This window comes from Urocampus carinirostris, chromosome 15 (assembly GCF_059441175.1).
Source record: "Urocampus carinirostris isolate Australia breed hairy pipefish chromosome 15, RoL_Ucar_1.0, whole genome shotgun sequence".
NCBI classification, from domain to species: Eukaryota; Metazoa; Chordata; class Actinopteri; order Syngnathiformes; family Syngnathidae; genus Urocampus; species Urocampus carinirostris.
The window spans coordinates 32,778,515-32,793,349 of NC_142363.1; the positions used below are offsets into that span (position 1 = coordinate 32,778,515).

Genomic DNA, 14,835 nt, shown 5'->3' on the forward strand with positions numbered 1-14,835 from the left:
TGTGTGCACCTTTATCCGAGTACAGGACATTCCTGTCGTGCTTCTTTCCGCCGCTACCTTTTTGTGGCACTGTGAGAGCTCACCGAGCATCCACCCCGAAGAAGAAATCAGCTTCCTCTTCCTTTTCGTGTGTAAACATTCTATACTGTATCTCCAGCGCACTAAAAACGTTGACATTTTTATAGCTTAATATCTAGTGCATCCATTTAATATGGTTGTTGTAAAGTGTAAAGAAGAGGCGATCTGTTTCTTTTGAAATGAAAATGGAATAAGAACGATTGATGCGGTTGAGAAAATGGTCGGATTGCTTTTTTTCGGCCACTCTTTACCACGTGAGAGGAAGTCGCCTAACTTTTGAAGCTCATCTTCCAAAAGTAGATTGAACTTAACTTTAGTTATCTTTGTAGAGCATATTATTTTATAAAATGTTTATTTTTGAGTACAAAACAATACAGGTTACGTATACAAGCCTTAAACATGCTTCTATAAACCTTAAACATACAAAATATAGCACTGAAGCAACCTTACGAACAATCTCGTTAGTGAGTAGGGCAGCGTCTGTAATCGATGATTGCGATTTCATATTCAAGCCACTTGAATTGTACACTTCTGGGACAATAAACCACAAATTTGATAGATAGTTAGATAGATGTCTAGATAGATAGATAGATACTTTATTCATCATCATTCATATAGGAAAAAAAGTAAATAGAGAACAAATAGAAAAAAAGTAGCAGCTAGGAAAACATAAACACAATGAGATTTTTTTTTAAAGGAATTAAATAAAAAGTAGAAAAAAACAGGGAAAAAAGAAGAAAAAGTTTGTGTTGCATTCAAATAATTTCCAATTATATCAAGTGAATCTTGTTGCCAACATTGTACTTCCACTCAAAAATGTGATTAAGTACAGTTGTGTATCCTGCAACCGACGAAATAAGCCCCCAAAAATGTTAATATTATGCGACAAAATATATCAGGAAATAAAAAGAAATGGATATTTTGTGAAAGAATTGTAAGAACAAATTACGTTTGTAGGCCGTACAACCTTTGCAATAGTACATGAGTCAATTCGTTCAAAAGAGAAAAATCATTTTGCATTGCCGGAAACTCCGCAAAATGTAACGTGATGTCAAGTTTTGGACATTTTTGATAATGAATTATCTTGCCACACTTGGGGTTATGGTTGCTCACTGTTGTTTCAAGCGTTGCTCACCGACTTTGTGTGAACGCTCAGACCCCTGGAAAATGACAGGGAACATTGCTTGAGACCCATGCCATGTTCTATGATCCTCTTAAAAATGTCAACAATCAAGACCCTGCCTCCCTCCTCTCTAGACAACGGCTACTACTTCCCCTACAACAAGCGCTACAGGGGTAAGCGCGACAGCGCCGTGAGCGTGATCAAAAGGAACGGGGGGCAGCCCATCAGAGGCCGGAACAAGGATCCGGTGCTTCTTCTGCCCTGGTGGAAGGAGATCCTGGGCACCATCGTCTTCTGCATCGCCGCCACCACCTACATCGTGCGCAAGTTCTTCCACCCTTCTCCCTCGATTGGCGTCAGGGTGAGATCACAAAACACACTGATCACAAAAAAAGCAAACAAAAGAAACGTTCGGACCCGTTAATTCACTTAGTGCCAAACGAGTTTTTGTCGTCATTTACCGTATCTTAGGGAGTACAGTGGAACCTCGCGGGTTCAGAGCTTCGCTGGTCTAAAAAATATTAAAAAATTAAAAATATTAAAAAATATTTAAAAATTTATAATAACGAAAAATGTTACATTAAAATTTGAAATTACATGATTTTACAAAATTTGAAAACAAAATATTCAATTAGAATTAGTAATCGCATCATTTTACAACATTTTCAAACACAAAGAAATGCATGTATAAGCATCACCGGCATAAACGCAAGCTGATTGGCCAGCACTCGCCAAATACTCGACTCCCCATTGGCCCATTCACTACAGTAGCCCAACAGTGTTCTAGACCCTCAATTGTTATTGTATACAGACAACATATTTTACTTTTTTTTTTTTGTCATAGCATGAATTTCACTCTCTCTCTCTACCCGTATTCTATATGGTGTACTGTATACAGGGGGGTATACTGTATACCTGTATACGTTTATTTAAGCCTTTTTGAAGGGGCTTTCAGTTTTCGCGGGTGGTCTCGGTCCCCATTAACCGCGATAACAGAGACTTCACTGTATAAGTCGCACCAGCCGAAAAATGCATAATTAACAGGAAAAAACACATAAGTTCAACTTGGAGTAAAAGTCACATTCTGGGGGGAGATGTATTGGTTAAAAACCAACACCAAATACTTACATGTAATATTGATAGGCAATTTCAAATGAATGTTCGAATGTTACACGTACGTGCACATTTTAAACACGATCGACAGTAACGATATGACGTCCATCCATCCGTTATCTTCTCAAAAGGAATTCAAAAGCTGAGGTGAAAATAAATGTGCACAAAGCCAATTGTTATTCATTTTTACCAACGTTATTACGTGGAAGTGTGCCCAATCATGGAAAATGAAGTGAAGAGGGGCAGGAGGTTCGATCTCATGACCCCAGAAGTCTGCCGCACACGCACTAGCCACTGCGCCGCCATGCTGCCCCGGGCTCCTTTCCGATATGAAATATTAAAAGTTATTCCGATAACTCTAGTATCAAGAACGTGCTTGCCAAACTATCAGCTTCGCTCCAAATCACTCATTCCAATCAAATCTTCATCCTCTATGTCGTTTTTACCGGTAAGCAACTCCATCAACTTGGGATAATATGCCGCTTCCTTCTGTTTGAAAAATAGTCTACTTACAACAGGGTAAGGTTGAAATTATGAACACAAGCCTAAAGCGCCCTCTTGTGGTTAATGAAAAAATAACATGTGAAATTATATACAGTACTGGTAATAACAATGTAAAACTCTATGAAATAATAATGTGTTAATAATTTCACCCCCAGACTTACTCTATAGTCCGGAAACTACAGTACTTTTTTAACAACGGGATTCAACTGCAGTTGGTATGTCACAATACAATGTAGGCGTAAAGTACAAGGCCAAATTATTGCCATGAACCAGAACAGGATCAGGACCCAAACGCGTGACGTTTCTCTTACGGGAAACAGGGAGTCATGCACGTTAGGCAGCAGTCTGGTGTGGAATGACAGGAACCCAGAGGCCGACGAGGTCGATACCAATTGCCCGAGTAGATGGGGTCGATACCGGACAGGACGGGACAGACAGGATTGATATCAAAACAGGATATCGAAATTAAACAGGACAAATTAGACAGGAACGAAAACTGGAGAGAATAATAAACAGGACAAAAATAGACAGGAACGAAACTGGAAACCGATATTAAACAGGAGAAAAATAAACGGGAACAATACCGGACAGGAAATGCCACCAGGAAACGGGACCGAGTCAAAACCCACGTCTTGCGGGGCAGCGGTTCGTTGACGGACTGACAAAGGAAGAGTGAGAGCACTGAGCTTAAATAGACGGAAAGCCAATCTGTCAATGAGCCGCTGCTGGTGCCACACGGGCGTGCCCAATTGGGCGCCATGGCAACCGTGACAATTATTGAGAGAACTACAAAAAATTTTAAAACAATGTTTGTTTGTTTTTTACTCTATCAGAATTTTTTGTTTATTTTAGGTCACTTTGTGCTGAACACACAGTTTTACACAATTGATTTTATTTTTATATTTTAGCAGTGAATCATGAGATAAATTGGCCTCCCTCTTGAATATTTGCAAAAGTCAAAATGCGATCAGGAATACACTCCCCCCAAAAATAGACATATCATCATGCAGTTTTTTTCTCCCTTCATTTATTTTTCATTTTTCGTATTTTTATTTCTCTATTTATTTGCCTTTTTATTTGATATAGCTTCTATTTAAAATGGTAATCTACCTCATTTGAAGTATTATTTTTCTTACTTTCCTATATGTCTTACTAGTTTTCTAATAAAGTAGAAAAATAAAATTTTAAAAGTAATTAAGCACATTTAAATATTATTTTACTTTAAAAAAATAATGTTTTTTTTTTTCATGTTTCCACTAAAATCTTTAAATAACCTGATTTGTCTGTCTGACAGTCGCTAATTCTGCTTTTTTTAAAATTGATAACTTCTATTTCAAAAAAAATATCAACTGTGCCAATCTATTTAGTTATCTGTAACCATTTAAAGAATATTAAACAGAAAAGAGCAAATATATTTAAAGTACTTGTAAATGCTTGAAATTGTTTCCATGTTTCTTATGTTAGGTGGTTGATAAGGGTTTTAAATTATATTATGGTTCTTGAAAGAGGTCCAAACATAGTGGAAGCTAGAGCTCTTGTTGGTGATAGGAATGAGTGGAGAGGTGTTGTAAAAGGATAGTGGGATGTTTAGACGCGTTCTTAGGGACCTGCACGATACGGCAGGGGTAAACCAGCGAAAAGCTGTCAGGCCCTGTTATTGAACAGAAGCGTGTGTTGTGTCACCCTGACCCGATTTATAATGCACCACGTGCTGATTTTACTCACAAATAATTTACATTTTATCGTAAAACATTAAGAAAAGGAATTGATAACATGACCAAAGATATTAGGGTTTATTTTTCTATTTTGGGTGGAATGAATGTTGTCGTCCTTGTTCGATTTTACCCAATTTGATGACTATAGGAGAGAATAGCAGAACATTTATCAGGCCTTAATCTGTTTTCTCCGAATGAGTATTCAAAGTTCGATTTTGGAGTATTAAAAGCTCGATTTTGTCAAATATTCTAAATTGACGTGGTTAATTTGCGTCTCTTTCCAAAAGCAACGTAAAGAGTCCGAGACTCAGTGCCAAACGGACAAGACCGACCTTGAAGTTGTCGAATCCAAAGAGCCGGACTCCGAGGAGGCGCGATCCAGCAAATACGTGTCCAGGTATGTCATCAACGCTTACCATTCAGGGTTTGTACGGGTGCTTGAAATCCTTGAAAATGCTTGAATTTTGTTTTTGAGGTCAGGAAAATGCTTGAAAATGCATGATATTGTTGCCATTGCCATGCTTCTTGGCAGACTGACTCTATAGACCATGCAATAAATGAATATTTTAAGAAGTGTGTGAAAATGACGCTGACACGCCTGCTCTTGTGGCCTGTCATGATGGCTTTGCTATGTCAAGTGTCTCATACTGCTCGGACCCAAGAGGACAGCTCTATTTAGAAAGCACGGCTCTTTCGGCTCCCAAACAGCTCCTCAGATTTTTTTTTTCTTTCAAATATATTATCAACAATAATAAAACATTATAAACCAATTTACTCAGTAATTAGTCATTTTAAGTTTTGCAGGGGATCTAAAAAAAACTTATGAAATATAAATTAAAATATTCTATGGAAAATGCAAAACAATAAAATGAAAAACATCAATTCCCAGATGTTATAAGTATAATAAGAAAATTCAAGAAAAAAATCGATTTAAAATTACATTTTAACCAATTTAGACACAGATTTCTGAAAAACACACACAAAATATGATTTAAAATAAGTAAAACAAGAAGCAAAATATCAGCAGTCCCTAAGATTGAAAGATCAAAAGCACTCTGCTTTGGAGTAATCAATATTATAAAAATGAGACCAACTTTGGCTCATTTTTCTGCTTTTTATACATACAGTACTTTAATCTGTCTTCCGTATAAACTCAATTATGAGCCCTTTGTGAAAAAGTGTTAAAGCTCCGCGTGCATTGTTAAAGCAGAATGTCAGAATTTGTGTCAGTTTACAGAAGCCCATTGACACAAAAAGATTGTGGATCATAGTTAGGAACAGATCAAAATAGCACAAAGTATGTGCTAGCAGCAAGATAGCAACTTTTTTTCAATCATTAAAGTCAACAAAAGAAAATAATTCTTTTGATCATTATACTGGCATAAAAGAAACTGGAAAAATGTAAAAAAATGGCCTTGAAAGTGCTTGAATTCGGCCATGAAAAACGTGAACGAACCCTGAGATATCCCCATACTCCGGACAGGTACCTGACGGACTTTGAACCGGTGCAGTGCCTGGGTCGCGGGGGCTTCGGCGTGGTCTTCGAAGCCCGCAACAAGGTGGACGACTGCAACTACGCCATCAAGAGGATCCGACTGCCCAACAGGGAGGTGGCGAGGGAGAAAGTCATGCGGGAGGTGAAGGCCCTGGCCAAACTGGAGCATCCAGGCATCATCCGGTACTTCAACGCTTGGCAGGAGAGCCCCCCTGAAGGCTGGCAGGAGAAGATGGACCACAGGTGGCTGCAAGACACCAGGTGAGGGGTCCTGGCCCTTTAAATAAACACTGCCGTGAGTTGTGACTTGCACCTGTATGACGCAGAAGGGGTAAACCAGCCAAAGCTGTCGGGCCCTGCTGTTGAACAGAGGAAGTGAAGGGGTGGGAAACCTATACGACCCAAAGAGCCATAATAGCAAATTATTTGTTTCTTTATTATTTTTTGGCCAAACCCGCTTTCCAGACCAAATCTAATTTTTAGGGCATTTTATTTCACTTTGTGATGTGAGATGTTTGGTTAAATTTATGAAACAAAAAAAAAAGCCAGGGCCTGTGTCCCATATAAACACATGTACCACTTGTCTTCCTCCCACAGTTACTTACATCGTTGGGGCTCATTTTGACCTTCATTTTTTCATAAATAATGGTTTCAAAACAAGGTGCAAGCAGAGTTATTTCGTAAAAATGTTACAAAATACCGCAAACAAGGACACTGACGTATTTACCTTTGGTGCAGACAGCGCTGTACAAAGAGAACGATGCTGTGTCCATAGCTTTGCCCACCCAATCGAATGGCTCTTTGTGCTTGGCTGGTGTTTCTGGCTGTTTACAGTTTTACTGTGGGTTTTCATCATAAAGTGTTTCAACAGCAAACCTGAATTGTTTAATGAGCTTCATTGTAAAGGATTTCTTAGCGACGTACGGCCAAAACCGGGTTTGTTAGTGTGACACCTTGACTGTAAACTGTTGTGGGGAATATTTTTATTATATACTGGAACAAACCATAAACACCATTAACGCTTTGTCTTACTAGAATTGACTCTGCCCTTACCCGAATTGAAACGCTTTAGATGAGATTTGCATGGCCATGATTTTATCTCCAAGCCATATGTATTCTAGAAAACAGCCATATAGGGCTCACGGGCCATAGGTTCCTGACCCCTGCCTAAGTTGTTCGCAACTTCAAATCTGCAACTAGCAATAGTATTAGCCACTATTGTCAAAGACACTGCAGCAACATTAGCACAGCATCTAGCATTGCAAATTTGTGTCAGTGACCTGCCCAATAGCATTAGCTGTTAGGTTTAGTAATTCATTTTGAGAATGTGGATCACAAGTGGCCCTTTCCGTCTTTGTCAACGAATGTGACTTACTGAAGCTGCGCGTGCATTGTTGAAGCAGAATGGCAGAATTCATGTCAGTTTATAGTAGCCCATTGACACAAAAAGATCCTAGATTGGAGGATTTTATACATTTGACTGTAAAGGATTTTATAAGATTGAATACAAGTTATATTTATTGAGTTTAATGCTGTAGTTATTTACTGACTGTGCCTTTATTCAATGAGCAGTGAAAGTTCAGGGCAGGCATGTGTGGTGGAAGATGTTGTTTGCAGAACGGGACATACTGCTGATAAGATAATCAGCACATCCAGACGGAGGACAGCAGGCATTGTTTTGAGAACAAGGCGCTGTGTTGTGAGAACGGTGGGCGCAAAACAATTCCTTGGCACGCCCATGGGAGGAGCCGGGTCGAAAGCTAAAGGACTTCAGAAGAGGGCTTCCCAGAGACTCCAACGTCACTAATTCGTCCGTTTTTGATAGAGTACACTTAGTTAAATTGTTCATGGAAACAAATCTGCCCCCGTGTGGAAATGTCGGCTTTCCTGTTCATTTTTCCATCAAGAAACGAGCGCGCATTGTTGGGTGAATGTAGGTTGTGTTTGGTTAATGGAGTCCAATAACTCATTCGAACAGTTTGGTAAATGTTACATGATGATATTTAATCCCAACAATTCGAACAGCTGAAGATAGGACAAAGTTATCACTGGTGAAGAGGGCACAGCAGCGCCTGTACTTCCTGCGGAGCATGAGGAGAGCCCACCTGCCCCCACCCACCCTCATCACATTCTACAGGGGCACCATAGAGAGCATCCTGACTAGCTGTATCTCTGTGTGGTGTGGAGGCTGCAGTGCCTCCGACTGGGGTAGTGTGAGGAGGGTGACGAGGACAGCAGAGAAAATCATCGGGACTTCTCTCCCCCTCCATTCAGGACATCGGCCAGAAGCGTTGCCTATCCCGACCATAGAACATCATTAGGGACCTCTCTCACCCCCATCATGGACTATTCACTCTGCTAACCTCTGGGAGGAGGTACTCCAGTGTGTCCTTGCACTACTGGCAGTTCTCTTATACCTAGCCACTCCTTTGCACATCTGTTCTCCTCTCCACTACCATACTCCATTGTTATTGTATAGCGACTTGTTTACCTGACTGCCCATTTTGCACATCTGTTTAGCTGCTCCTCTTGCACTCTTGCACTACTGTATAATACTCACCGCTATAATTATTTAGTATATTATTAGTACTTCAATACTCCAATTCAATACAAGATTTTATTTATATCTGTACATTCAAGGAAACTGTGCGGGTCAGATGTATCGACATTTCGTTCCGTATACATGTGTACAAGAATGACAATAAAGTTTATCTGAATCTGAGTTAGTACTAGCAACAAAATACCGTCTTTATTTTAGTCATCAAAGTCAACAAAAAAAAAACACTTTTTGATCGGTAATAGATTTCTTCCTTTGACAGTACTGGAAAAATTAAGAAGTTGGTCTTGAAGGTGCTTGAAAAGTGCCTGAATTTGCTCATGAAAAAGGTGTACGAACCCTGATAAAAGTACCTTTGTAAAACAAAAAATTTCCGTCACACAGTGTTACCGAGTCGCCAATGAGCTTCGTGGACCACATGGAGGCGCTGTCCGTCAAAGTCCCAGTGTCCGAATCGAGGTCCTGCGGCAAGGACTCGAGCGTTCCGACGACAAACGGCTGCCATCGTCCTCACCCGTCGCCCCTCGGCCGCTCCGTCGCCGCGGCCGGCTCGGGCCTCAACGGCGATTCGTCCTTCTACCCCGTCCCGAACAGCCTGGGATCGGAACCGGACAGCCAAGCGGAACCGGATCGCCCGGACACGCCCGACTCTTTCGACCTTTGTCTGCCGCGTCAGCCCAGCGACTGCACGTCGTCCTCCTTCGACATCGTTTTCGAGGATTCGGGTTGCGACGGAGACGCCGGGGGCGAAGGAGAGGCGGAGGAGGACACCGACTCGGTTTCGGCGCGTCCGGACGGGTCGGGAGCCGGGAAGACGGGTTCATCTTCGTCCCGCACTCAACGGCTGGAGAACGGCCCGCCGCTTTCTTCCTCGCCGCCTCGGCCAAATTCGCTGGCCCTGATGCTGCCCTTGTCTCCGCCCACACAACGGGTTCAACCGTCTCCTAAGGTTTGACGCTTTTGGGTTTAGTATCCCACATCCCTAAAGATAAACTCAAAGAATCCTCTATTTTCAAAGCGATGCCTACATTTTGAATAGTTATTTTGTACAGGTTCTTGAAATCCTCTGCTTGACTTTTAATAGATAGATACATAGATAGATAGATATCTAGATAGAGAGAGATAGATAGATGTCTAGATAGATGTCTCGATAGATGTCTAGATAGAGGTCTAGATAGAGGTCTAGATAGATAAATGTTAAGATAGATGTCTAGATAGATAGATCGATAGATGTCTAGCTAGATAGAGATATATAGATGTCTAGATAGATAGAGATATATAGATGTCTAGATAGATAGAGATAGATAGATAGATAGAGATATCTCGATAGATGTCTAGATAGATAGATAGAGATAGATAGATGTCTGGATAGATAGAGATAGGTAGATATCTAGGTAGATGTCTAGATATATAGAGATAGATAGATGTCTAAATAGATAGGTAGAGGTCTAGATAGATGGATAGAGAAAGATAGATGTCTCGATCGATGTCTCGATAGATGTCTAGATAGATAGGTAGATGTCTAGATATATAGGGATTGATAGATGTCTAGATAGATGTCTAGATGGATAAATTTCTTGATGTCTAGATTGATGTCTCGATAGATGTCTAGATAAATGTCTAGATAGATAGATCGATCGATAGATGTCTCGATAGATAGAGATAGATAGATGTCTAGATAGATAGGTAGATGTCTAGATAGATAGAGATATATAGATGTCTAGATAGATAGAGATAGATAGATAGAGATATCTCGACAGATGTCTAGATAGATGTCTAGATAGATAGATAGAGATAGATAGATGTCTGGATAGATAGAGATAGGTAGATGTCTAGATATATAGAGATAGATAGATGTCTAAATAGATAGGTAGAGGTCTAGATAGATAGGGATTGATAGATGTCTAGATGGATAAATGTCTTGATGTCTAGATTGATGTCTAGATAGATAGATCGATCGATAGATAGATAGATAGGTAGATGTCTAGATAGATAGAGATATATAGATAGATAGATAGATAGAGATATCTCGATAGATAGATAGATAGATAGAGATAGATAGATGTCTGGATAGATAGAGATTGGTAGATGTAGAGATATATAGAGATAGATGTCTAAATAGATAGGTAGAGGTCTAGATAGATGGATAGAGAAAGATAGATGTCTAGATGGATAAATGTCTTGATGTCTAGATTGATGTCTCGATAGATGTCTAGATAAATGTCTAGATAGATAGATCGATCGATAGATAGATAGGTAGATGTCTAGATAGATAGAGATATATAGATGTCTAGATAGATAGAAATAGTTAGATAGATAGATAGAGATATCTCGATAGATGTCTAGATAGATAGATAGAGATAGATAGATGTCTGGATAGATAGAGATTGGTAGATGTATAGATATATAGAGATAGATAGATGTCTAAATAGATAGGTAGAGGTCTAGATAGATGGATAGAGAAAGATAGATGTCTAGATAGATAGATGTCTAGATAGATGTCTAGATGGATAAATGTCTTGATGTCTAGATTGATGTCTCGATAGATGTCTAGATAAATGTCTAGATAGATAGATCGATCGATAGATAGATAGGTAGATGTCTAGATAGAGATATATAGATGTCTAGATAGATAGAAATAGATAGATAGATAGATAGAGATATCTCGATAGATGTCTAGATAGATAGATAGAGATAGATAGATGTCTGGATAGATAGAGATTGGTAGATGTATAGATATATAGAGATAGATAGATGTCTAAATAGATAGGTAGAGGTCTAGATAGATGGATAGAGAAAGATAGATGTCTCGATAGATGTCTAGATAGATTGATAGATAGATCTCTAGATAGATAGGGATTGATAGATGTCTAGATGGATAAATGTCTTGATGTCTAGATTGATGTCTCGATAGATGTCTAGATAGATAGATTTCTAGATAGATAGATCGGTCGAAAGATGTCTAGATAGATGTCTCGATAGATATATAGATAGATGTCTAGATAGATAGGTAGGTGTCTAGATAGATAGAGATTGATAGATGTCTAGATAGATAGATGTCTAGATAGATAATGTCTTGATGTCTAGATAGATAGATACTTTAGTCATCCCCGTAAGGAAATTCACACTTCCAGCAGTATCCTTTAGATGTTTATTAACAGATTAACAGGATGGCCTCAGGGTGCTGTGTTGTAGTTTAGCAACAGCGGAGTGGGTGACGTCACACGCTAGGCCAAAAGCAAATGTCCAGTATCGCACGTCCCTTAAAGGCAAACTCCCGTTTTTGACGGAGAATTCCCCGTCCGCTTGGCAGGTCTATCTGTACATCCAAATGCAACTGTGCCGCAAGGAGAACTTGAAAGACTGGATGGCCCAGCGTTGCCTCCCCGAGCAGAGGGAGCACAACCAATGCCTGGATATTTTCCTCCAGATCGCAGAAGCCGTCGACTTCCTGCACAGCAAGTGCCTCATGCACAGGGACCTCAAGGTGAAACGCCGCTCAAGAAATTAAATTGTTAAAATTTCAATAGCGTTTTGGGAAACAACAGTTCATTTTAATGAAAGTGAAAGAACTACATTCTGACAATAACAACATACTTTAGCGAGCGGCATCGAACGGCTTTTACAACAAATACACGAAACCGCACACAGTTAGCCGTGTTTAGGTAGTACAAACAACCGCTCGCTTTTGGTATAATAAAGTCAAACTTGATATGAAATGTGACAGAAGAGAATATACTTCCGTCGCGTCGCCGAGTTCATCCATGATTAACAGCGCCACAGAAGAAGAGGGTGAGGTGGGAGGAGTTGAAGCCGAGGGGGTGAGCGAAGCGGTAACTCACCATGACTAAGCATTGTACAGGGCCTCCCCCTCCCCTTCACAATAAGAGTGTCCACACCGTGTCTTCAGTTGACATAAGCTCGCGCTTGCTCAAGTCAATAAAGGCTTATTGCGAAGGTAAGTTATATCGCTCTGTACCTGCAAAAGTGGAACCGCGAACTAGCGAGGTTAGGCTGTCTTCTTTTTATTTTGAAAGGATATTTTTCCACTAACTTGACCCAGTTTTACACCAGATTTTCAAAATGTAATGAAATAAATTGACACGATTAAATAAGATTATATTATAAAATGAATACATTTATTCGATAAATGAATGCATTAATTCATTTAAAGATCCCTTTGCCTTGTATTAAATCGGAGCATGCATTTACCCAATATACATAAATAGTTTCGCCATGTTGATCCACTCATCCATTATCTGCACCGCTTATCCACAGTAGGGTCACGGGGGTGCCGGAGCCCATCCCAGCTATCTTCGGGCAGTGGGCAGGGGACTGATATCAACCATGATTCAGACAATTCAATTCAAATCCTTGTTTTTTGGATCTATTATCCCTCAGCCATCCAATATCTTCTTCACGGTGGACGACGTGGTGAAGGTGGGCGACCTGGGCCTGGTGACGGCCATGGAGCACGAAGAGGACGAGCAGGAAGAGGCCACCCGCACCCCGGCCACCCTCCTCACCCGACACACCGGGCAGGTGGGCACCAAGCTCTACATGAGCCCGGAGCAGGTGAGTCACGACCACGCGCCCGTCTTTTCACCTTTTTTTTTCGACTATTATACATTTTTACCATACTTAACATATTGTGCAGAAGTCTGGGGCAATCATTACAAAAGTTCACTGCAGCCCCTTTTTATCCTCCAAAAACGTGCAATAATAAAACATACACAGGGTAGGATATCGATACCATACTCATATTTTATTCCTGCAGTCCAAATGATTAAAATGAGATGATTTAGTCAAATTTTTCACTGCACGAGTGCTATTTAAGGTCAACAAAAACATAGTGCCAGAAAACATCCCAAAATTATTCACTGGGAAAGAGGGAAATTATAACTTACGGGGCTGTAGTCAATTCATCATCCCAAAGGTGAGAACCACCAGGAAAAGTATGTGTGTGTCTGTGTGTGGAGTCAAATTTTGGAACAATTTACAAGACGAGACCAAACAATGTCCAACTATTCACTTGTTCAAATTGAAATACAAAAAAACATTACTGGCGGAATACAGAGATGAAGAAAATGGGTGATACGAGAGATTGGGAATAGTGCGTCTAGAACTATGGTTCACTTTGTTGTTATTGTTGCATTTGTTATAACTGTTATTATTAATATTATGACTATATTTGTTATTATCATTGGTGTATGCAATAGGGAAGATGAAGGGGTAGGAAATATAAGCATTTGCTTCTTACTACCCCTTTTGGAACATATTATGTATCATTATTTTGTTGAGTTATTGTTTTTGTTCCGTTTTTTTTTCGAATAAAGTTTTCATTCATTCATTTTTTTTGTTCCTTTTCTTTCTTCTGAAGCTCTCTGGACAGTCCTACTCGCACAAAGTGGACATCTACTCCCTGGGCCTGATCCTGTTTGAGTTGCTCTACCCTTTCAGTACGCAGATGGAACGAGTGAGGGTGAGTGGGATTATCGACATTTTACTTCACTGACTCAGGAGAACATCGTCCCGATCGTTTTCTATCGGTTTCCGGCACGGATACGAGGAGAAAATGTGATATAAGGTCATATAAATTCCACCATTAAGGAACTTCTCTCTTGTTTAAAGATACGGTGTGTAATATTGAGTGCCTCCTAGTGGTACAAAAAACAAACATTAACTTGAATACAAGTCATGTTTATTTGTGACGCCCTTAATCACAAAGAGTCTCAAAGAGCTGCACAGACCACAGACTATTATGAGACCATCCCCTGATCTAAAACCTACATGAGGGCAAGGGAAAACTCAAAAACCTCAAGTTAAGTCATGTTTATTTGTGACACCCTTAATCCCAAGGAGTCTCAAAGGGCTGCACAGACCACATACTATTGCAAACTACAGACTATCATGACACTATCCCCTAATCTAAAACCGACATGAGGGCAAGGAAAAACTGGAAAACCTCAAGTTAAGTCAAGTCATGTTTATTTGTGACGCCCTTAAACACAAAGAGTCTCAAAGGGCTGCACAGACCACATACTATTGCAAACCGCAGACTATCATGACACCATCCCCTGATCTAAAACCGACATGAGGGCAAGGAAAAACTCAAAAATCTCAAGTCAAGTCATGTTTATTTGTGACACCCTTAATCACAAAGAGTCTCTAAGGGCTGCACAGACCACAGATTATTACAAACTACAGACTATCATGAGTGGTCAATTTCAATGGGATGAACTTCCTGTAA

The 14,835-nt window shown here is 40.0% G+C and overlaps 1 protein-coding gene across 1 annotated transcript in view; it reads left to right on the forward strand.

Annotated features, from left to right (window-relative positions):
- Positions 1-14,835, forward strand: part of eif2ak3 (eukaryotic translation initiation factor 2-alpha kinase 3) — a 71,523-nt gene that overhangs the window by 49,015 nt on the left and 7,673 nt on the right. The window contains exons 9-15 of the mRNA XM_088354477.1: positions 1,336-1,562; positions 4,821-4,930; positions 6,017-6,289; positions 8,970-9,534; positions 11,899-12,072; positions 12,987-13,160; positions 13,966-14,067. Coding sequence (XP_088210603.1) covers positions 1,336-1,562; positions 4,821-4,930; positions 6,017-6,289; positions 8,970-9,534; positions 11,899-12,072; positions 12,987-13,160; positions 13,966-14,067 — 1,625 coding nt within the window. The remainder of the gene's footprint in view (positions 1-1,335; positions 1,563-4,820; positions 4,931-6,016; positions 6,290-8,969; positions 9,535-11,898; positions 12,073-12,986; positions 13,161-13,965; positions 14,068-14,835) is intronic.